Genomic DNA, 21,820 nt, shown 5'->3' with positions numbered 1-21,820 from the left:
CTCTGCTGCCCTGCCCTCAGGTGACCAACCGTCAGACCCGCCCTTTAAATTCTCTGGGAATTTTAAAAATCCCCTTCCTGTTTGCTCAGCCAGGCGTGGAGTGCTATCAGCGAATCTTTCCAGGTGGCCATGCCTCCACGCTCCAGGCAAGTCCCAGCATGGAGCAATGGCGAGGTGCTGGACCTCATCAGTGTTTGGGGGGAGGAAGCTGTCCAGTCCCAGCTGCGCTCCAGCCATAGGAATTACGATACCTTCGGGCAGATATCAAAGGACATGATGGAAAGGGGCCATGACCGGGACGCACTGCAGTGCAGGATTAAAGTGAAGACGCTGCAGAATGCCTACCACAAAGCCCGCGAGGCAAACCGCTGCTCCAGTGCTGCCCACTGCCGTTTCTACAAAGAGCTGGACGCGATACTTGGGGGCGACCCCACCTCCACACCCCATGACCACCATGGACACTTCAGAGCCCAGTGCAACAAGGCAGGAGGAGGAGGAGGAGCAAAGCAGAAGCGAGGTGGAGGAAGACACCCCGGAATCCCTAGATGCATGCAGCCAGGAGCTGCTCTCAAGCCAGGAGGAAGGTAGCCAGTTGCGGTGGCCGGTGCTTAGGGAAGGACACACACCAGAGGAGGTTCCCAGTAAGCGGCTTTTATTTTGGGAAGGAAGTTATTCGGTGTGGGCTCTTGGGACGAGGAGGCTTAGGGCTGCATGCATGCCTAGATGCGGAATAGGGCGTTGATGTGCACTCTCACATTGTGGTAATCGGCCTCAGTGATCTCTTCAAAGGTCTCAGCCAGAACTTGGGCAATGCGCTTGCACAGGTTTCTCGGGAGAGCCACTGTGGTCCTTGTCCCAGTCAGGCTAACTTGTCCGTGCCACTGTGCCGTGGGGGCGGGGGGACCATTGCTGCACACAGGCAAGCTGCATATGGGCCAGGGCGGAAGCCGCACTGCAGTAGAAGACCCTCCCAGGTCACCCTCAGCAGCGAGATATCTTCCAGGATGAACTCCTGTGGAAAATGTGGGGACAGTGTTCAGTATAGGGGGCCCCTGCCGCAGTTAGCTCTCCCCAAGGCACAGAAACCCAGAGGACAGTACAGCTGTGAAACAATCAGTCACGCTTGACCCTGTGCTTACTCACCATTTTGGGGCTCCTGTGGGTTATGTGCGCTCGCTTTGGGACAGGCAAATTATGCTATTGTGTAGACTGTGCTTTCCCTTAAGTACGGGGGAATCATTGCTCTGTCTGGTGTGAACAATGCTGCCTCTGTTAAGTGTTGCATTTTGCCTTTATAGATGCAACCTTGAGATCTCAGCCGTCCATGTTATCACCGGCCGAAAGACTCCAAAGAATCAGAAAGAGGCCACGTAGAAGCAAGGAAGACATGTTGCATGAAGTAATGCAGCATTCAAGTAATGAAAATCAAAAAGTGCAGGAGTGGCGGGAGAGTGAAAGGAGGGTCTGCCAGCAGAATGCGGATCGCCGAGACCAAAGCATGGAGCAGCTGCTAAGCATCTTGGAGCGCCAAGTGGACTTGAAACAGGCGCTTATAGCAATGCAGGCCTGCAGTCCCGTCCCCCCCCCCCCCCCCCCGCAGCCCTTGTCCCAAAACTCTTTCCCTTGTGCCCCCATAGTCACCTCCAACCCACTTCCCCCAACATCCAGGTTCTTTCTGCCACCAGCTGCCTCCAACACCTGTAGCTTCACACCACAGCCCTGAGAACTACGAGCCTTACCCTCTGCACTCAACCCCCATCACCATGCAGTATAGCCATCCTGAAGTGCAGCACTCATTGCACAGCACTCCAGACAGGACATACGCAAATCTCTGATTGTACCGTTCCCTACCCCCACCCTCTTGCCCTTTCTGTTTCCCAAGCAGTTGTGCCTGTTTTCAATAAATGAATTTTCTTGCCAATAAATGGATTTTTTTTGGCTTTGAAAACATTCTTTATTATTGCATAAAGTAAAAGATACCTTAGCCCAAGAAAGAAACAAGCATGGGTCAGTGTAGCAAACACAGATTCCTACTAACATTGGAACTACTGCATTTCACTCCCATGCAGGGCACCAGACATTACTGGTGGCTTTCAGCAAATTGCTCCCTCAAGGCATCTCTTATCCTTGCAGCCCCGTGCTGGGCCCCTCTAATAGCCCTGCTCTCTGGCTGTGCAAATTCAACCTCCAGGTGTTGAACCTCTGAGTTCTATGCCTGAGTGAATCTTTCACCCTTCCCTTCACAAATGTTATGGAGGGTACAGCACGCGGATATAACCGCGGGAATGCTGTCATTGGCCAGGTCCAGCTTCCCATACAGAGAGCACTAGCAACCCTTTAAATGGCCAAAAGCACACTCCACAGTCATTCTGCACCTGCTCAGCCCGTTGTTGAATCGCTCCGTGCTGCTGTCAAGGCTCCCTGTGTAGGGTTTCATGAGCCACGGCATTAAACGGTAAGCGGGGTCTCCAAGAATCACAATGGGCATTTCAACTTCCCCTACAGTGATCTGGGAAAAAAGTCCCGGGTTGCAGCTTCCTGAACAGGCCAGTGTTCCGAAAGATGTGTGCGTCATGCACCCTTCCGGGCTGGCCTGCGTTAATGTCAATGAAATGCCCACGGTGATCCACAAGCACCTGGAGAACCATCAAGAAATACCCCTTCCAATTAATGTACTCGGAGGCTACGTGGGATGGTGCCAGAATTGGAATATGCGTGCCATCTATTGCCCCTCCGCAGTTAGGGAAACTCATTTCTGCAAAGCCAGCCACAATGTCATGCACGTTACCCAGAGTCACGGTTCTTCTGAGCAGGATGCAATTAATGGCCCTGCAAACTTGCATCCATACGATTCCAACGGTCGATTTTCCCACTCCAAACTGGTTAGCGACCGATTGGTAGATGTCTGGAGTTGCCAGCTTCCAGATTGCAATAGCCACCCGCTTCTCCACCGTCGGGGCAGCTCTCGCTCTTGTGTCCTTGTGCCACAGGGTGGCAGCGAGCTCCTCACACAGTCCCATGAAAGTGGCTTTTCTCATCCGAAAGTTCTGCAGCCACTGCTCGTCATCCCAGACTTGCATGACACTGTGATCCCACCACTCAGAGCTTGTTTCCTGAGTCCAAAAGCGGCGTTCCACGGTGGTGAGCATGTCCGTGAATGCCACAAGCAAACTCGTGTCATATGCATTACTCAAGTCGATATCGTCAGAGCTCTCACTGGCACTTCGGATCGTAAGGAATAATTTGACTGTGAAACGTGACGTGCTGGCGAGACTCATCAGCATACTCCTCCGCAGTTCGGGCTCCATTTCTGCAGTTCCGGCTCCATTCCCACAGACCGAAAGGGAAGACAGAGTGCACAGTACCAAAAAAGTTGAAAGATGGCACCAAATGTGGACGGAAGCAAAGAGAATGCTGGGATGTGAACCGATGCATCACAGGGCGTTGGGACAGGACCCAGAATGCCCAGCATTCCATGCCCCCTTCCCACAAGCCACAGCGCCAGAATGGGAAGAGGTGCTCGGTGGGATAGCTGCCCATAATGCACCGCTCCCAGTGCCACTGCAAGTGCTGCAAATGTGGCCATGCCAGTGCGCTTGCAGCTGTCAGTGTGGACAGACTGCAGCACTTTTCCCTACTGTGCTCTCCAAAGGTGGGTTTAACTCTCAGCGCTCTACATCTGCAAGTGTAGCCATGCCCTGAGAGAGGCTTGGGGAAGTCTCACTCTCCTTACACCTCCTTCCTAAACCAGTTGGTATACTTTTGTGTTGCTGGGGTCATTTTTGGCCACCTTCTTGTAATCCAATACCAAATCTCAGTACCACATAGCTATTCAAGACCATTGGACTGAAAACCCAACTCTTGGGGAGCAGGATCCATACACAGGTCCTGTACAAGCCAATGAGTATTCATCCACCATCACTGACTCTGATCTCTCCATTGGATCTGACCTAAACTACTTCAGTAATGTATGAGTGGCAGTAAAACCAGGTGTAGAGACCGCAGTATTAAATGTTGCCAATAGATCTAATAAAAGGTGCTCCCTGTGTATCCTTAGAAATAGTTGATTCATGATTCTGACCAGGGTAATCTCAGTGCTGTGTCATGCTCTGAATCCAATCTGGAGTTTTTGTATAGCTTTTATCCAGATATTCTTGCAGCTTTTGATGGTAATTATAACTGAAAGAGGGTTACAGCTAATCAAGTGTTGATTTTCCCCCCCCCCCCGCTCCCCCTCCACGCACACACCTGTTAGTACAAACTTCCAGTGGGTTTTAAAATTTGTGTAGTATAACTTGCCTTTAGTACTAAATGCAGCCATTTTTATAAAAGACTTTTTGGAATTCTCATTTAACCTGCTGGTTTTTTTACTGTGACCTCTTCCATCATGCTGTAGCAGATGGCGGGGCCATGCAGGTTGGTTTCCAATGGGAGGAGAAACCAGTGATGTGGAGGAAGGGCATTTTTTTAGTGTAACGTGTTTGTTTACACTTATATATACTGCTCCTTGAACATAGGTGGTCACAAACACCATACAAACCAAGCCCCTCTTTTCTCAGCTTGAACACCAATGCCTGGTTCCCAGGAAGCAAAACTGTCCCCAAAATTCTCCCTAAAAGGGGAGATTGAGGCGAAGCGCATACTCTCCTGCTGCTTATGTCTTCCCCCTCCCCACAAGAACCTATATGACAAAGCTAACGAGTACAGCACTTCTTCAAAGACCATAACACTGCTCACACATTAAGAAAAAGAACTGGTTTTCCAGTTGCTTCTATAGATAGTTACTTAATTCACATTTTTAATTGGATTAGAAATGCTCTTATTTTATTTTGAATCCGGAAAATTTAACAAATTTAACAATGAAGATATTAGAAAATGTACCCATTGGCCTTAATTTCTTTTTATTGACTGCATCTTGAATTTCAGCTAGTTTTAGGTTTTGTATGTCTAACTGATTGCAAGTTGTTTTTGTTAAATGACTGTCGTAGCTCAAGTCTGACCCCTTAAAGAGAATAGTATGGCCTATAAAGAGAAGGAAAATCTATCTTCCTGAGTGCAAATTCTTCATCTGTGCTGCATTGAAATTGGCCATCTGTGTATCGAAACTGAATACAGGTAAATCTCATCCTTAGAGATGTCTTAATAAGCTTCTTTCATATACTAAACTTGTTTCAAGTTTGGGCCCAGCAGCAGGCTTGCGTGTCTGGCTCGACAAGGCAGGGTTCTGAAGACCCAAACTGGCAGAGAAAATGGGCTCAGAGGTAGTCTCAGCACATCAGGTGACAGTCTCAAGGGGTCTCTGTGACCGAATCCATCACAGTAACATAGTCGAGCAGGATCTGTGCCCAGATGATTGCTTTGATACACTGGTAGTGATTTTAAGTGAGTTTTGAGTGTGGTGGCTGGAGAACAGATGAAGTGGTTACTGGTTTATTTTCTGTTTGTTTATTTCGGGTGATGGAAATAAGCACAAGAAAGCAGGAAAATGACTAGCAGTGAGGCAGCTACAAAACTAGAGCTGGCCAGACTGGAAGTGGAAGAGAAGGCAAAGGACTGGGAGTTTCAAATAAGGTTCAAAGAAGCAGAGGCAGCCAGGGAGGAAGCTGCTCACAAAAGATCCCTTGAATTAAGCCAGAGAAATGCAGGCCCAGATTGAGACCCAGAAGCGTGAATTTACTGTAATGGAGTGGAAGAGACAAAACCCTTCAGCAGCTGACTCCACTTCTCCAAAAATCCACAAATGGGAGCGGTTATCTCCTCAGTCTGATGAATCCAGTGATATTGCCGAATATTTCATCACCTTTGAGAGACTGTGCACTCTCCATGCGATTCCCGAAGATCAAAAAATGATCACTTCAGTTGCAAAATTGACTGGGAAAGCTCTGGACATATTCAATAAGATGTCTATTGATGATGCTTCAAGCTATGGTAAATTTAAGGAACTAGTTTTGAAACTGTTTCAGATTACACCTGAAGCCTACAGGGTTAAATTCAGGAGTCTTAAGAGGGGATCTGGATTGAGTAATGTGGTTTATGTAAATGAAATGAGAGATTTGTTAGAAAAGTGGGTGAGGGGAAAAGGTGTTACAAGCTTGGAAGAAATGTATAATTTAATTACTCAGGAACAGTTCCTGAATATGTGCAGTGATGATGTAAAACAGTATTTGTGGGACAAAAAGGTGAATGCAGTGGGGGAATTAGCTTAGTTTGCAGACTCTTATGAGCAGTCACAAGCTGCAATTAAACATAAACCACTGGCAGAGGGGTACAGGGTTGGTGGAAAGCAGAATCACCATTTTACCCCTGGGGAAAAAGGAGGCTGGGCGTTCACCTCCCCATTCCCTTGCTACTCATCCCAAATCTCCTGTACAAGCAGAGGAGCCCAAAAGGTGCTATCATTGTAAATCCACTGAGCACCTGAGGAATAAATGTCCTTGGCTGAGTGGGAATGGACAGCAAGTAACACATGAAGCTGCTGCTTCTCAGAGCACAGGGGTATCCCAGGCTGCTGCCTCTTTCCACACAGGATTTGTAAAGGTTGCTTCTACACAAGCAAGCAGTGAGCATATGTATGCTGTGAAACTTAATGACAAAGTGCTCCAAGGATGGGGAGAGACTGGTGCAGAAATTTCTGTGGTCAGTAGGGACCTAATCCATGAGAAGGATGTGTTACCGGGGAAAATGGCAGAATTAGAATTGGTGGGAGGTTACAAAGTCCTTGCACCTTTAGCTAAGATACACATGGAAACTGGTGATTTGCAGGCTGAGCTGAAAGTTGTAGCAGTGGCATGCAATTTTGCACCATTTCTACTGGGGAGTGATTTCTTTGATGTGGCAGAATCTATCGCAGGGTTTGTTAGCAGCAAGAAGGAATCTTGTGCTAAAAGCCCCAGAGGGGAGGCTGAAGTCACATGTGCTGCAGGGGGAATAGGAGAGTGTCTCTTTAATTCCTTTGTAGCAGTGAAAAATGCAGCTTTGGGAGCAGGGATGGTCGTAACCAGTTCCTGTAACCCCGGGGCTCAAGGCAGGTCCCTGCGGGAAGCACTGGATAAAGCCAGCTCCTGTCCTATAATCATCTCCCTGGTGAAGGGGAATGTTCCACCTTGTAACAGGGAGGCCGTCCCAGCTGCTGACTGCAAGGAAGTTGCAGGTCAGCAGGGGACACGTCTTGCCCTAGGGTGCACAGAGACACGTATCTCAGAGATGAAAGTTGGGGTTCTGGTGACTGCTGCGGTGGGAACAGACCCCAAGGACTCTGTAGCTGGAAGCAAGTCCAACCTGAGTGAAAGGGGGGGGGGGTGGATTTTGCTGGCCAGTGAAGGGTCTGTCATAGCTGGTAGCTCTGAGCCCCCAGCTGGACCAGGATCACCTCCCTTTTGGGGGATACAGGAGTGTCTGCCTCAGAGGGGAGCCCAGAGAGGGAAGTCCAGATGGAAGGTGAGGGGGGACAGGAGAGTCTGCTCACCTTTTGTAGGGAGGCTTCATCCCAGGAGGAGGGTGAAGAATCTGCATCTGAAATGCCATACCCCTCACCTGTGGATCACGTTTTAAGGGAAGACTGGGGGTCAAGTCTCCTGGAAGGAAGGAGTCCAGTCTGTGAAAGAAGCTTATTGGAACATCTCTGAGTGTGAGATTTTATCTGTAATCAGTTTCTTAATGTATTAGGCTTAGACTTGCATGTTTTGTTTTATTTTGCTTGGTAACTTACTTTGTTCTGTCTGTTATTTCTTGGAACCACTTAAATCCTTTTTTTACTTAATACAATCACTTTTGCTTATTAATTAACCCAGGGTAAGTAATTAATACCTGGGGGAGCAAACAGCTGTGCATATCTCTCTATCAGTGTTAGAGAGAGTGGACAATTTGAGTTTACCCTGTATAAGCTTTATACAGAGTAAAATGGATTTATTTAGGGTTTGAATCCCGCTGGGTGTCTGGATGCTAAGCTGTTTTCAGTTAAGTCAGCAGCTTTGGGGATGTGGGTCAGACCCTGGGTCTGTGTTGCAGCAGATTACTGTATCTGGCTCAACAAGGCAGGGTTCTGAAGGCCCAAACTGGCAGAGAAAACGGGCTCAGAGGTAATTTCAGCACATCAGGTGACAGTCCCAAGGGGGTCTTTGTGACTGAACCCATCACACATGGCACAAAGGATTTTGCAGTGTTTAGTTGTGTAACGCCATCTCTCATTGCACAGTTGTTCTTTACTGTTCTCTTACAAGTGTGCCACTGATTATTTGGCACTTGTACTCTCCCATTTTTACTGAAACTCATTATAGCCTCATTTGCTTTCCATAATGCATTAATCCTTGGCTCCCATGAATAGTTTTACAGAGCTGTGGAAATCACATGTTTGGTTCCTGGGTTACTTATTCAGCAGCATAACATTTTCACAGGTGGGGAGAAACCCAATGATCTTGTCTATAATCACATGCTATCTGGTTATGTTTGAAGCTGTTTAGCGCTGTAATGGGGGCTTGTTAACATGGATTCATATAATGCAACTTTCTGTAAAATCACTGTTTCTTATCTGAAACTGACTGTGCGGGTCAGAGTCCTCTCTGTTGAACAGGCTCAGAACAGATGTTATTGGTAATTTTGCTAGAGACGCTTAAAGCATGTTAATTGCAGAATAGCAGTGCTCACATGGGGAGTTATGCCAGAGTAACGGTAGTGGTATAATTATGCAGGTATAGTTCTGCTAGTAAATGTCCTCATGGATGAAAACTCTCAAACTGTTAGTGTGTGTTTGCACTTCAAAAACAACACAAAAAAGCCATGGCAGCAAGTCTCAGAGCCCTGGTATACAGACTCAGGCTTACTCTGCAGTGCTAAAAATAATAGTGTAGATGTTCCCTGCCCAAGCTCCAGCCTGAGCAGGAACAGCTACATTGATATTCTTAGCGCCATAGCACGAGCCCAAATCTTTAGACCTGGGCTCTGAGACTCGCTGCCGCAGGCTGCTGCTTTTTTCCTTTTTTTTTCCTTTTTTTTTCTTTTTGCAGTATGTACAGACCCATGGAAATGTCCCTTTTTGTTTTCAAGTGTATAGTTCTTTCTTCTATCCTCACCCTTCCTCTTATATCCCAGTCAGTCATACTTTGCAAACAGTTCTGATGTTGAAGATGTGACCGAATTCATTAGCGTATCAAGCATACTGTCTGAGATTATATCCACATTTCAGTCATGTAATGTGTGATCAAATGTACCACCTTGGGGGGGGGGGAAGAGTGTGATTGATAGTCTCTGTTCTATGCACAGTAGCTTTTGTCCCCTTTATCCTCTAACATCCTCTCTCTTCCCTGTTGCCTCATTCTATATAAAAAGTTGCACTGGTTTAATTTTAAGTGTTTGTCTTGACTAGGATTTAAAGGTGTGTTGGAATGTGTTACTTTAAAGTCTAGTGTATACAAGGCAGTGCATACTTGAACATGTGCTAAGCTGGTCCAAAGCTTGTCCATGGCACAAAAAGTCATGGTTTTAATATGTGATTGCTAATATGTTTTATAACCAAGTGTAGAATAAGATTTTCTAGACCAGTGGTCACCAACCCATAGATCATGATCGACTGGTCGATCCTGGAGCCTCGCCAGTCAATCGTGATCTCCAGCCACTAAAAGTTTGTCTTTGCGTGCTGCTTCTGCCTGCAAGCACCACCCCCGCAGCTCCCATTGGCTGGGATGGGGAACTGCGGCCAATGGGAGCTGTGGGGGCAGTGCTTGCAGGCAAGAGCAGCATGCGGAGCCACATGCTGCCCCCACCCCTCCATGGGCAGCAGGTTCATGTTGGCCACTTCCAGGAGCGGCGTGGAGCTAGGGCACGCAGGGAGCCTGCCTTAGCCCCACTGCGCCGCTGACCAGGAGCTGCCTGAGGGAAGTGCCATCTGGCGGGAGCCCACCCCCAACCCTGAGCCCCCTCCCAGAGCCAGCATCCCATACCCTCTCCTGCACCCCAAGCCCCCTGCCCTGACCCCCCTCCCAGAGCCAGCACCCCAACACTCTACCCCAGCCTGGAGCCCCTTCCTGCACCCAAACTCCCTCCCAGAGCTTGTACCCCTCACCCCTCCTGTACCCCAATTCCCTGCCCCAGGCTCAGTCCCACACTTCAAACCCCTTGGCCCCAGCCCAGTGAAGGTGAGTGAGGGTGGGGGACAGCAAGTGACGGGGGGGGGGGAATGGAGTGAGCGGGGCAAGGCTTCGGGGAAGGGGTGGGGTAGATCCTGGGTTGCACTTAAATTCAAAAAGTGATCTTGTGGTTAAAAGGTTGGAGACCTGTGCTGTAGACCAGTGGTTTTCAAACTTTTTTTCTGGTGACCCAGTTGAAGAAAATTGTTGATGTCTGCGACCCAACGGAGCTGGGGATGAGGGGTTTGGGGTGCGGGAGGGGCTGAAGGTTGGGGTGAGGACTGTGGGGTGGGGCTGGGGATGAGCAGTTTGGGGTGCAGGAGGGGGCTCTGGGTTTGGGGGGGCTCAGGGCTGGGGATTGGGGTGCAAGAAGGGGTCAGGGTTGGGGACGCAGGCTCTGGGGTGGGGCCAGGGATGAGGGGTTTGGGGTGCAGGAAGGGACTCCGGGCTGGGGTAGCGGACTGGGGCGCAGGGTTGGGACGTGGGCTTACCTCCAGTGGCTCCTGGTCAGTGGCGCAGTGGGGTTACTCAGGCAGGCTTCCTGCCTGTCCTGGCACCGCGGACCACGCTGCACCCTGGAAGCAGCCAGCAGCAGGTCCGCCTCCTAGAAAGAGGCGCACGGCTCTTGCCCGCAGGCACCATCCCCCCACCCCCAGCTCCCATTGGCCGGCCCCCCTGCTTAGAAGCTGGACCTGCTGCTGGCTGCTTCCGGGGCGCAGCGCGGTATCAGAACCGGTAAGGACTAGCCTGCCTTAGACGGGCAGCACCGCCAACGGGACTTTTAATGGCCTGGTCGGTGGTGCTGACCAGAGCTGCTGTGACCCAGTGCCTTAAATTGGGTCACCCAGTACTGGGTTGTGACCTGCAGTTTGAAAACCACTGATCTAGACTATGATAAAAGATGTGGTGTTAGCACATTCTGCTCATTAATTCTGCCCAACATCAAATATTCTATTCAACATCAAATGTGAATTGTGGGTGGATTAACTGATCCATCTCACTAGGTAAACAATTTGGGCTACGAGATTAGGATAGTGTCTCTCTTATGATCTCGTCTGCCCATGTTTGAGTTTACTGCCAGGTGGCACTTTCATCAGAATGTTTTTCATTTGTTTCCCTTGCACTCCTTGCAGAGACCTATTTGAGAACTCAGAAAATGGGAGGCAATTAAACGCCCATAATTATATTGAAATGGTTATTGAGGTTGGTGAGGTTGCTGTTTATTTTGCTTTAATTTCTCATACAGAGTTGTGGCACACCAGTTAATGTTTTGAGGAGTAAAGCATGAGATATCGGCAACAAAGTAATGTAAAAATGAGATGGAGGGGTGTATGAGGTGAGGACTTGGTAGGAAACTCTCTACAGAAGCGATGAAAATAACCTGAAATCTGATGAGCCACAAATGAGAAATAGATGACTTAGGACCCATCTACACAATACACACCAAAGGGGTGTGAATTCTAATGCACACCCACATGTTGTGCTAACTGGCTCAAGTAGACCCTGCTGGCATGCACTAAAAGTTCCCAAGTGCATGTTAACACAAGCTAGGGAACTTTTAGTTCTTCCTAGCAGGGTCTACATGGGTCAGTTAGTGCCCACCACAGTTAGTGCCCACCCATTCAAAGCCCACACTTATTTTAGGAATATTTCCAATTTTTATCAACCTGAAAGATAGCACAGCATTAATTGCCTTGCAGTCCTCTATGACCACTGCGTCAACTGTGGATTTGCCTACCTCTAACTGATTAACAACAAATCTAGTACAGTCTGGGTTTGCCAGCTTCCACAGGGCAATAACAACATGCTTCTGGAGCATGATTGGCTCGCTCATCTGGGTGCTCTGCTTCAGGAGTGGGGCTTTCCTCATGTGAAAGTTCCGGACCTACTGCTGGTCATCCAATGTTGCCATCTCATTGTGGTCACACCAGTGGGTGCTTGTAGTTCAGATCCAGAAGCACAAAGCTGTGATCTTCCGTGAGAGACACATGCTTGGTCCCTGCCTCCGTCTCCTCCCCAGCCCCCCACCCCCCCGCGCACATGGTCCCTTTCTCTTGTTGTGCTTCTTCTGGTAAACCATTGGCTTCACCTTGCACAGGCCAAAAGCAGTCTCTAAGGTTATGTAGACTGCAATGTAAGCCCAGGATTCGAACTCAGGCTCAAAATGAACCCCACCTCCATCTACAAACAAATCACAGTAACCCAGGGATCGGTTACAGGACCCCACAGGGGTGGAGGGTCTGAGTCTGAGTAAACCAGGACCCAGGATTCAAGCTCCGATGCTATGCAGTCTAGACCGCAACCACAAAGGACTCATGCTCTGGGAGTTTGCCAAATTATTCCATAATCCCGTGGGCTGATTTCCTTTGTCCACTGGACAGTCAAGCTTTCCCACACTGCACCACGAACAATGAGCCAGAGCAGGCACATTTTGGGAGGGTGCTAGGAAGTCTGGGATATGGGTGGTTGGACTCAGACTCACATAATGCAGTGTAGACACTAGAGCCCCAGGGTGGGGACCAGGGTTCAACAATTCCTAACCTGGGGTTACAAATGAGTGGGAATGCTCAAGTCCTATGTTAACAAACCCAGGATCTGCTAACTCATGTTCTGCTAACCCTGGGTTTACATTGAAGTGTAGGCCTACCCAGAGACACCCACTACCATCCCTTGGCAGAGGCACAAAAAAGAAACATTGCCTCCATAAACAATAGCATCTGTCTGTTATTAGACTGAGCCTTTGCATATAACAGCACACCACCATACCATCTTGGGTCCTGCCAGGATGAGAATTACCAGGGTTTAGACCATTTCCTCTCATAATCCCTAGAGCAGGGAGACAAGTTGCCCCACAACACCTGTGAATAAGAGCACAGAGTGATGCAGTGAGCTGTGGTGCTATGAATCTCTGTATTTATGCCCAAATAGCTGTATTGCTTATCACAGCCAGATACAGCTCCAGCGTGGATTGAGGGCATGACAGCAGCATGTTATCATGGTGTTGTAGGTTAGGCTACCCATGATTGCTTAAGCCGTTGTCTGTACAAAAATCCTGCCATTCCTATGCAGGCGTCTTGGTGCCTAAAACTAGTACTCATGGATTTATTCCTGCCTTCCATATCAGGACAGAGAGACCTTGACAGCACAAGCATCTCTATTCCTGAAAATACTGTATAACAGTCAAAAACAAATGTAGCTAGAGAAAGTAAAAGTGGTGTTTAGTGGAAGCTTACAGCAAAGAAAACAGAAGTAAAATGTTGCATATTCAATGCCTGATCTATGAAAAGTTCCTTCATTCTAGCCCTGTATTCATTTACAGAATGTATGTGTATATGTTTCTCCATGGCAGAAATCTTGTTTGACTCCCTCCCAATATTGTCTGTCTCCGCTTTCACTTTAAAAGTAACATCCTTACAAAAGATGTGCTTCCCTTTAGAGTGCTGTCAAAATTCATATTCTTTTGATGAAGATATTCTACCATCTGAAGTTTGGAAAATATTTTTCTTTTATAGTCTGAGATACCCATTGACAAATTCCATTGATTGCCTGTTTCAAACATGATTTTGATCTTGAAGTTTGGTAACTGTATCCTATATTAGGATTTACCTCAGTCAAGAACTATTTGTATAATGTACAATTATCTTTTGGTTTGTGCTCCTAACAAATGCAGCCACCATGTTCTGTAATTGGACCTCATTAGCATGTCATTTACAATTCCACAAACACACTAGGGTCCTTATGTTTAGGATTTTTAATGTAGTATTCTTCATTTATCTTTAAACTACGTACTGATACAGAAAAGTTTTAAAATAACCCATGTGGGTTCTGCTTAACACAGGATGATCTTGGGAGTTACCACCAATCATTAGTAATGAAATTGGGGGTTAAGGGAGAATTTTTCAATTTACTGAGGTTATGACATTTGTTTCATTGTGTGAAACATTTTACCTCTTTCATTGCTAAAGAATTTATTTAAATCGCATTTGTTTTTGGGAATCATGATGAACAAATTTTAGACAGAGAATTATTTACTTTGTTCTTTTGTCCAGGTTGTTCAAGGAAGGAAATCACTGAACACTGGGAATGGCTTGAACAGAATCTGTTGCAAACTCTTTCAATCTTTGAAAATGAAAATGACATAAACACCTTTGTCAGAGGAAAAATACAGGTAGCGTGTGTGTGTGTGTGTGTGTAGAAACTGTTGATTATAAATGTCACTATAGAACTGTAATGTCTCATCGCATCTGACCCAGTGATCTATACACCACTGTGTTCCTTGACTGGAAAGCGACATTCCGAATGATATTGTGTGCATATCTAGATTAGGAAAATTTGCTGGAGCATAAATATCTATATCACTGTAATCAAAATAATTATATGTGGGAGTCCCCACTTCATCTATCCTCTCCACTGGTTTTAATTCAACATCTAAAGTAGATTGAAGAAAAAAAATGTTTTGGCTGGTTTTATGTCCAAAAAATTTTTGTGATTCACTCATGCTTTGAAATTTTAAAAATGTGTTATGAATATTTGAAAATAAATGTCCTGGTTTATTAACGCTACTGACCTATAGAGCATTAAACACTTAAAAAACTGATAATTCTGTCTCTGTCTAGAATGAATAATGTTTTTCTTTTATTACATACAGAAACTTAGAAAAATAACATACTGAAATATAGGTGCTGGTTACCAGTGTAGTTATTTCTGCACAGAATCTCACTTCTAAGCAAAATATTTATACTGGTACATAAACTGTGTAGATGAAGCCTGTTGGCTCCATCTGATTCCATTATTTAACCTCTCATGTAATAATTACACCTCTTAAAAACCCAGCTGTGCTTCAGTAAATTTCAGTAGCAGCTCAGAAATAAATACAATAGACCCCTTTTATAAATAGTTTAAACCTGTAGCATTAAAATACCTATTTCCATGAGACAGCTAATGTGTTATATACAGCTTTGTTAAGAAGAGTGTTACTACTTAAACTGCTGCATAACTGAATGTTTGCACAACAAAGGCTTCACCACCCCCATTATGCTCCCCAAAGTAGTCTACACTAACTTGAAGGGATGAAGCTCAGTGGTTTGAAGGGATGAAATCACTTTCCCTTTTAACTTTAAGTTAAAGAAGGGATATGTTATAGATTATTAGTTTTTTCCCCCCATGTTGTAATAGTTCAGTTAGTAAACAAGAAATTTTCTGTGCTTTCAGTTACCAAGTACTAGCCTTTCATTTAACACCTATTAAGAAGGATCATAAGTTATTTTTTGTCACTAAGAAAGTAGCAATGGTGGGTTTCTGACTGATTTGTTTTTATTTAGAATAGAACTCCTCTGCTCTAGTGAAATTCCTATTTACTCAAACAATATTTGTGCCTGGAATGGGATGGGGAAGAGGACATGGGTGCCCTATCAAGTGTGTAGGGGGTATTTGAGGTAGATTTAGTGGCTTTAAAACAAGACAATTGGAAAGCACTTTCAGGGCTGCCGTTAGCCTGTTCTCAACCAGTGGACAGCTCTACCAGTATCTGAATTGCGCTCTTCATTATGTTTTTGATCCCCTCACCACACCGTGAATGAAATAGCATGTGGTGTTTCCCATATTCTGTTGGGATAATCAAAAGATGATCAGGTGTTTTCTTTTCATACCTCTTGCCTTGATCCTTGTTTTGAAAGTAGAACACTATAGGAAAACAAAATGTTGTTGTTTGTATTACCATAGCATCTAGGAGCCCTAGTCATGGACCTGGACCTCATTGTGCTAGGTGCTGTACAAACAAGAATAGAAAGACAATCCCTGCCCCAAAGAGCTTACAATCAAAGTAACATTTGTCTCTTTTAACTAGTGTCTCTTCACTCGCTAGAATTGGTTGACATTTTTCCAAAATTCAGTTTTTCTACAATTTTTCACCAAAATTTGGTGGAAAAAATGAAGATGCAATATTTGTGAACTTTTTTTTGACAAGTTGCAGTGACTCCTCCTAACCTCTTTACTAGTGTAATAGTGGGGGTAGTGCAATTGAGAAATGCAGGAGTGTGCTTGATTAGTTATCTGGGACATAAGCAAGGTAAGAGGTAAAGGCATCAGAAAGTCTGGCTTGTAGGATGGAAGATAACTAGATGAGCAGAAGGTGGGTAGTACATTCTGAAAAGTTAGGGGTGAGGGAAACTGACTTCTCTGACAACAGAGTAACTGGTGATGGCATTTAAACTCAAAGTGTATTGTCCGATAAAGATGTCAAATATCTTTTGGTGGCAAACATCCTTCATGTTTTCTTCCTCTCCAGGGCATCATCGCAGAGTATAACAAAATCAATGGTATCAAAGAGGATGATGACACAGAAAAGTTTAAGGAAGCCATAGTGAAGTTCCACAAGCTGTTTGGGATGCCAGAGGAAGAGAAACTGGTGAACTACTACTCCTGTAGTTATTGGAAGGGGAAGGTCCCCCGTCAGGGCTGGATGTACCTCAGCATTAATCACCTTTGCTTTTATTCCTTTCTCATGGGAAGAGAAGGTATGTTTTTAACAATGGCAGGTCAGTCTGGTCATCTAAGGATGGATAGTATATCTGCTGCAGTTTATTATTGTTAATTTATTAGACACTGACAGAGTGCTGTGTCCTGTGCAAAAATTTAAATAAACATAATCCCTACCCCAGGGATCTAACTTTCTGGACCACACCAGTGGTGTAGTTCGGGTACACAGAGAATTCAGCATTGTTGTGATACTTCTATGATTTATGAATATATAAAAATCATATACATAGTGGAATCCGTGGGATCGGTTGAAGAGCCTCGTGATAAATTGCATGCATCCTGCTTCACTGGCACTCTGCCCACAAATAGACCTCTGAGCAGGTTCAAATATCCTATGGACAATACATGGTACTCTGTATGTGTCTTACTATAAAGCAAAACATAATGGTTCTCTCTGACAAATTGAATGATCCCTGATACTATTGACAGAAGCACATGTACAGTTATAATAAAGCACAGAATAGCTTATTACAATTAATGTCATTTTTTACCTCATATGTAATCCTAAAATAAAGTGGTCTAACAATTGAAACTGAATGATTGACAAACAGTTGCTTCCATGGAAAAAGATGCTGTCTACATGCAGATTTATATGAATATCCCTAAGGTCTTTTTATAAATTCACTCTATTTATTTTTGTCACAGTTGTTGGTACCCTGAATTGTCATTAAAGTAAGGCCTTTCACAAACTTTTTGAAAATCATGATTCTGTGGATGTTAGAGGCAGTGTAGTAGGCAGCCCATTTGGTGTGCCCAGATTGTATTTGCTGACCCCATAGTGGGGCAGAGGGAGATCAGTCTGGGCAGACATCTTGGCAAAGAAAAGAGGTAAATATGGCCTTCATGCTCCCTCACTGTGATGGTGCACGTGTCTGTGTGTAATATTTCGTATATAAATAAATTATACTGAAACATAACTACTTTAGGTAACAAGGAGGCCAAATTTATCTTTTTTTGCTTTGCCAAGTTGGCTGCTCTGCTTGTGCTGTTGTTCCACCTTGCCAAGAGGTAGGAAAATCCAATCTGAATTCATTATATGACACACAAAATATCAAATTGGTGAACTAATGCCCTCTCTCTCACACATAGGAGGAAAAATGCTTTTGGGTGCCAGTCTTTTTCATGATTCATTCTTGTGCTGAATCTTTTCTGTTTTCTTTGTTCAGCAAAGTTAGTGATCCGCTGGGTTGATATCACTCAGCTTGAGAAGAATGCTACGCTGCTTTTTCCTGACATGATCAAAGTGAGCACAAGGTCAAGTGAACTCTACTTCTCGGTATTCCTCAATATCAATGAGACATTCAAATTAATGGAACAGCTTGCCAACATAGCTATGAGACAGCTCTTGGATAACGAAGGATTTGAACAAGACAAGTCATTACCAAAACTGAAAAAGAAATCCCCCAAAAAAGTATCTGCACTGAAACGGTAGGTAACACTGACTTCTAATCATTAGGACCCCATATATCCGTTTACTTCCAAATTTTGTCTAGAAGTTTTCTGATAATATCCCATTGTTTTTAATTCAAGATGCAGTATTGTTTTGTAGTGGTAGTGAGAGGTGGAGAGTAACTTAAACATCATTGTTTGGTCTGCCGTTGAAGGTAGATATGGAAAAATCTGCCTAGGCCTTGTAGGCATGTTACCAAAATAAAAATCGAATATTTGGGCCAGATTCTCTTATACATTGAATACCATTTAAAAGGCTATGACAATTTAAAGGGGCCTTACAATACATACCCACTTTCATGCCCTTTTACCCTGCCAGAGCCATGTAAAGGGGACTTAACATAAATGAGAATCGGGCCCATTTGTGTGTATTTAGTCCTATAACTGGCAAAAAGATGTGACTATAGTTAGTTGGTCCTGTCCAGAACTTATTGCTTGTAACTCTGTTGCATCTTACAATAAAACAGAGCCAAAAGAAAGTCAAAAGTGCCAAATACAATACAGAAAGTATTTCTATCTCTCTCTCTAGTGGTATTATTACACTGTAGCTGAATTGCTCCTTGTTAACTATTTTTACATTTTGAATGTATTAAATATTTTTTTACATTTTGAATATATTTTAGTTGCATTTCTTTTGTTACATAGTGACAATTGAGATGTATTGTATCACTCTAATTTTTTTTAAGCCTTTGGTAGCAGGAGTCACTACTCCCTAGTGTTAAATAGTGGTAGAATATATGTAGCACATTAGAAAGATCTACTATGGATCTATAGACTATTAAGAAATTCCAACGCTGTACCAGTACCAAGATATTAATAAAGCCGTCTCATAGAAATAACTTTCCTAATGATTTTTTTCACATTTGTGTACAGCTACATAAATGAATGGGTTCCAAGTATATATTTACTATGTGACCTAGAAAGACATGTCTGAAATGTATTTTTATGTAAATATTGTGTATCTTAAAACACTGTCTTTAGGGATCTTGATGCTAGAGCCAAGAGTGAGAGATACCGTGCACTATTCCGACTTCCCAAAGATGAGAAATTAGATGGACACACAGATTGCACCTTGTGGACTCCATTTAATAAAATGCACATTTTGGGTCAGATGTTTGTTTCTACAAATTACATTTGCTTTACTAGTAAGGAGGAGAACTTATGTAGCCTCATTATCCCCCTTCGAGAGGTGAGTGTTAATTCTGAATATCTACAGTAAATTGTTTTACTTGTCTACTTTTAAGATGGATCCTAGCATAAATTTTCATTATGCTGGGAAGCTGTTTAATCCCTTTGTCCTGTTGTCACATCACAGTCGTGTGGTCAACAAAGTAGCACCAGTTCAGTAGCAACTTTAGTTTTATGCTCACACTACTATGATTCACGGGGACTCTCTCCTATTCTTCCTTCCAGCCCTCAGGACTCCTCTATCTTCCCTGGTTTATATTCTTAAGGGCCACAGCGTGGTTTTTTCCCTTCCAGCCAAGTGGGGAATTAAACTTCTTTAGAGGTGACCAAGAGCACATATTTCAATAAAAATATTGTCAGATGATAAGATTTGAATGTCAGTTTTAGACAGAAATGCATGATAGCATCCTGGGCCAGCCTGGCCAGTTTTAAACTTAAAATGGTAACATAGTGAATTGCTTCTTAGAAAGGATAGCATGAGTTGGTATTTTTTGGGGGGAGAGGGGGAAAAGAGTTTTCATATATGTGACATTAATCAATTTTTTGTTAGTTTCCTATTTGCATAATTGCTGCACTGTCTTTTAGTTTTAAATATGGTAGCCTGCAATTTAAAATCTACATTGAGGCATTTGTTTTTAAAATAAACTGCTACAGAATACCAATAATTTTAATGTAAGCATATTGTAATTAAAAATTCTGTGTAACTGTGTTGTGATGGAGAGAAAACTATATGACTTGCATGCCTTTGGGGATGTGGAAGTTTGTTTAAAATGGTGACTTAACTTGGAAGTAAGAGTATAACTTGCTGTATAGCCAGGGCAGGCTGGCCCAGGATGCTTGGAATGCTGAACGCATCCTGGCCCATATGAGAAATGCCCTATATTTTTGCCTAATCTGAAAAACTACTGATTATTTTAAGGTACTATTTTTCACAAATCACTAAGTAAAAAACAAATGCTATTCCACTGGAAACTTCAAAATCCAGCTTCAGTGGTGTGTAGTAGTGTTTTTAAATCCTGGTGGTTCACAATCAGACCTTAAATTCACAGTGCTCTGTTCACAGAGAATTCGAGAGGAGCAATGAACTGTGCCAATGAAGTTAAGTGGAGAAAATATCTTGGGGTGTGGGCATAAAATCCACATACCTTTGTGAAGCACTGTAGTTTCTTTTGGATGTGGAACTGGAAGCTGTTTCTGATAGCAGCAGCTGTAGCTGCACTATCAGCATTGGATTCAGATGCCTCTCAGAGGAATCAGCTGAGGGAATACATATTAACTATTTAAAGTTTTGTGTAAACTGTTGAGGTTTATTGTTCAGTAATTACGACACTGAAAACAATAATAAACTGATCTAAAGCCCTTTGAAGTTAGTGGGAGACTTTCTATTGACTTCCTATGGCTTTGAATCAGGCCCTAAGTTCCAGCCTTTTGTGACTTACTAGAGCAAAGAAACACTTTTGCAGACAGGCACAAAGGCATTCAGGCCCAATAACCTTTAGAAGCACGTGTCCTATAGCAGTGGTCAGAAAGTAAAATTTTCATTTCCTGAGTATACCACTCACTCCTGTCAGCAGCCACATCCTCAAGGACCAGTGCTTTAGGCAGGAGTGTGCCTGCACTTGGAGAGGGGAGTAGGTTGCGTGTCTGCTGGCATTAAGAAGGAAGCATGTCTGTGTGGTTTCTGCTGATGCTACAGCATCCTGGCTATAACGCATCCAGTCTGGCGCTGTGTTTATCTGTGCTTCCTCTGTGTTGAATGCCCTCAGACAGCTCACAGCACTTTAAGTGGAACGGAAAAGTAATACAGGAATATTTCTCTTTAGTTAACTTAAATATATTGTTAATGAGGCTCTTTTGCATTAATGAAGAGCTGGTTTATAGTTCACTGGAAAACAGAAGGAAGTTGGTTGGGGAGGAGAATGGGAAATATTTTGAGACTGAGCTATATATTGCGGTCTTTGAATACAACTTCAGAAGAGATGTTAAATGAAAAACAAATTATCTAGCCTTTTAACTAATGAAACATTAAGATATTGTGCTAATGTGTGATCATGGATTGCTACTTAAAAAAAAAAATCTTGGTAAACCGAAATGTGCTCTCTTATCTTGACGTGCCTAATGCAGTTTTTATTACCTAGAAGATTCTGTATAAAAGTGACGGTTAAAAGCACTTACAGTTGTGCTGTATCCTCTGGAGCAGAGGTCTTTCTGTGAACTTGATTGATTTTGTTTTTTTAACTGCATAATCCGTAGTGCATAGAACATACATCACACATTTATAGCTCGTGTATAATTGATCAGTGGGAGTTCTATATTGTGATTTACCTTTCCAGAAGCCTGGTGAAATATTGAGCTGTGCTTCGTAGATTTTGCTCTGAATACTGCATACAGGGTGGAGTTTGATTAGTGAATACATAATTAATAACAGAAAGCCAAACAAAATCCTTACAAGAAAAAGCATCTGACCCCTCTCCAGATTTTGAAGAGATTCCTGGGGAGACAAGATGGGGAAAGTTTCCCCCACT

General features: G+C 44.1%; 1 protein-coding gene across 8 annotated transcripts in view; it reads left to right on the top strand.

Annotated features, from left to right (window-relative positions):
* The window catches only part of TBC1D9 (TBC1 domain family member 9), an 83,476-nt gene that overhangs the window by 21,923 nt on the left and 39,733 nt on the right, over positions 1-21,820 (top strand). For all 8 annotated transcript variants that reach the window (XM_065597712.1, XM_042850301.2, XM_005284320.5 and 5 more), the window contains 4 exons: positions 14,171-14,289; positions 16,408-16,636; positions 17,825-18,086; positions 19,089-19,296. In XM_065597712.1, coding sequence (XP_065453784.1) covers positions 14,171-14,289; positions 16,408-16,636; positions 17,825-18,086; positions 19,089-19,296 — 818 coding nt within the window. The remainder of the gene's footprint in view (positions 1-14,170; positions 14,290-16,407; positions 16,637-17,824; positions 18,087-19,088; positions 19,297-21,820) is intronic.

The sequence above is a fragment of the Chrysemys picta genome, chromosome 5, assembly GCF_011386835.1.
Source record: "Chrysemys picta bellii isolate R12L10 chromosome 5, ASM1138683v2, whole genome shotgun sequence".
Taxonomy (NCBI): Eukaryota; Metazoa; Chordata; order Testudines; family Emydidae; genus Chrysemys; species Chrysemys picta.
This window is presented reverse-complemented; position numbering and strand designations above follow the sequence as displayed.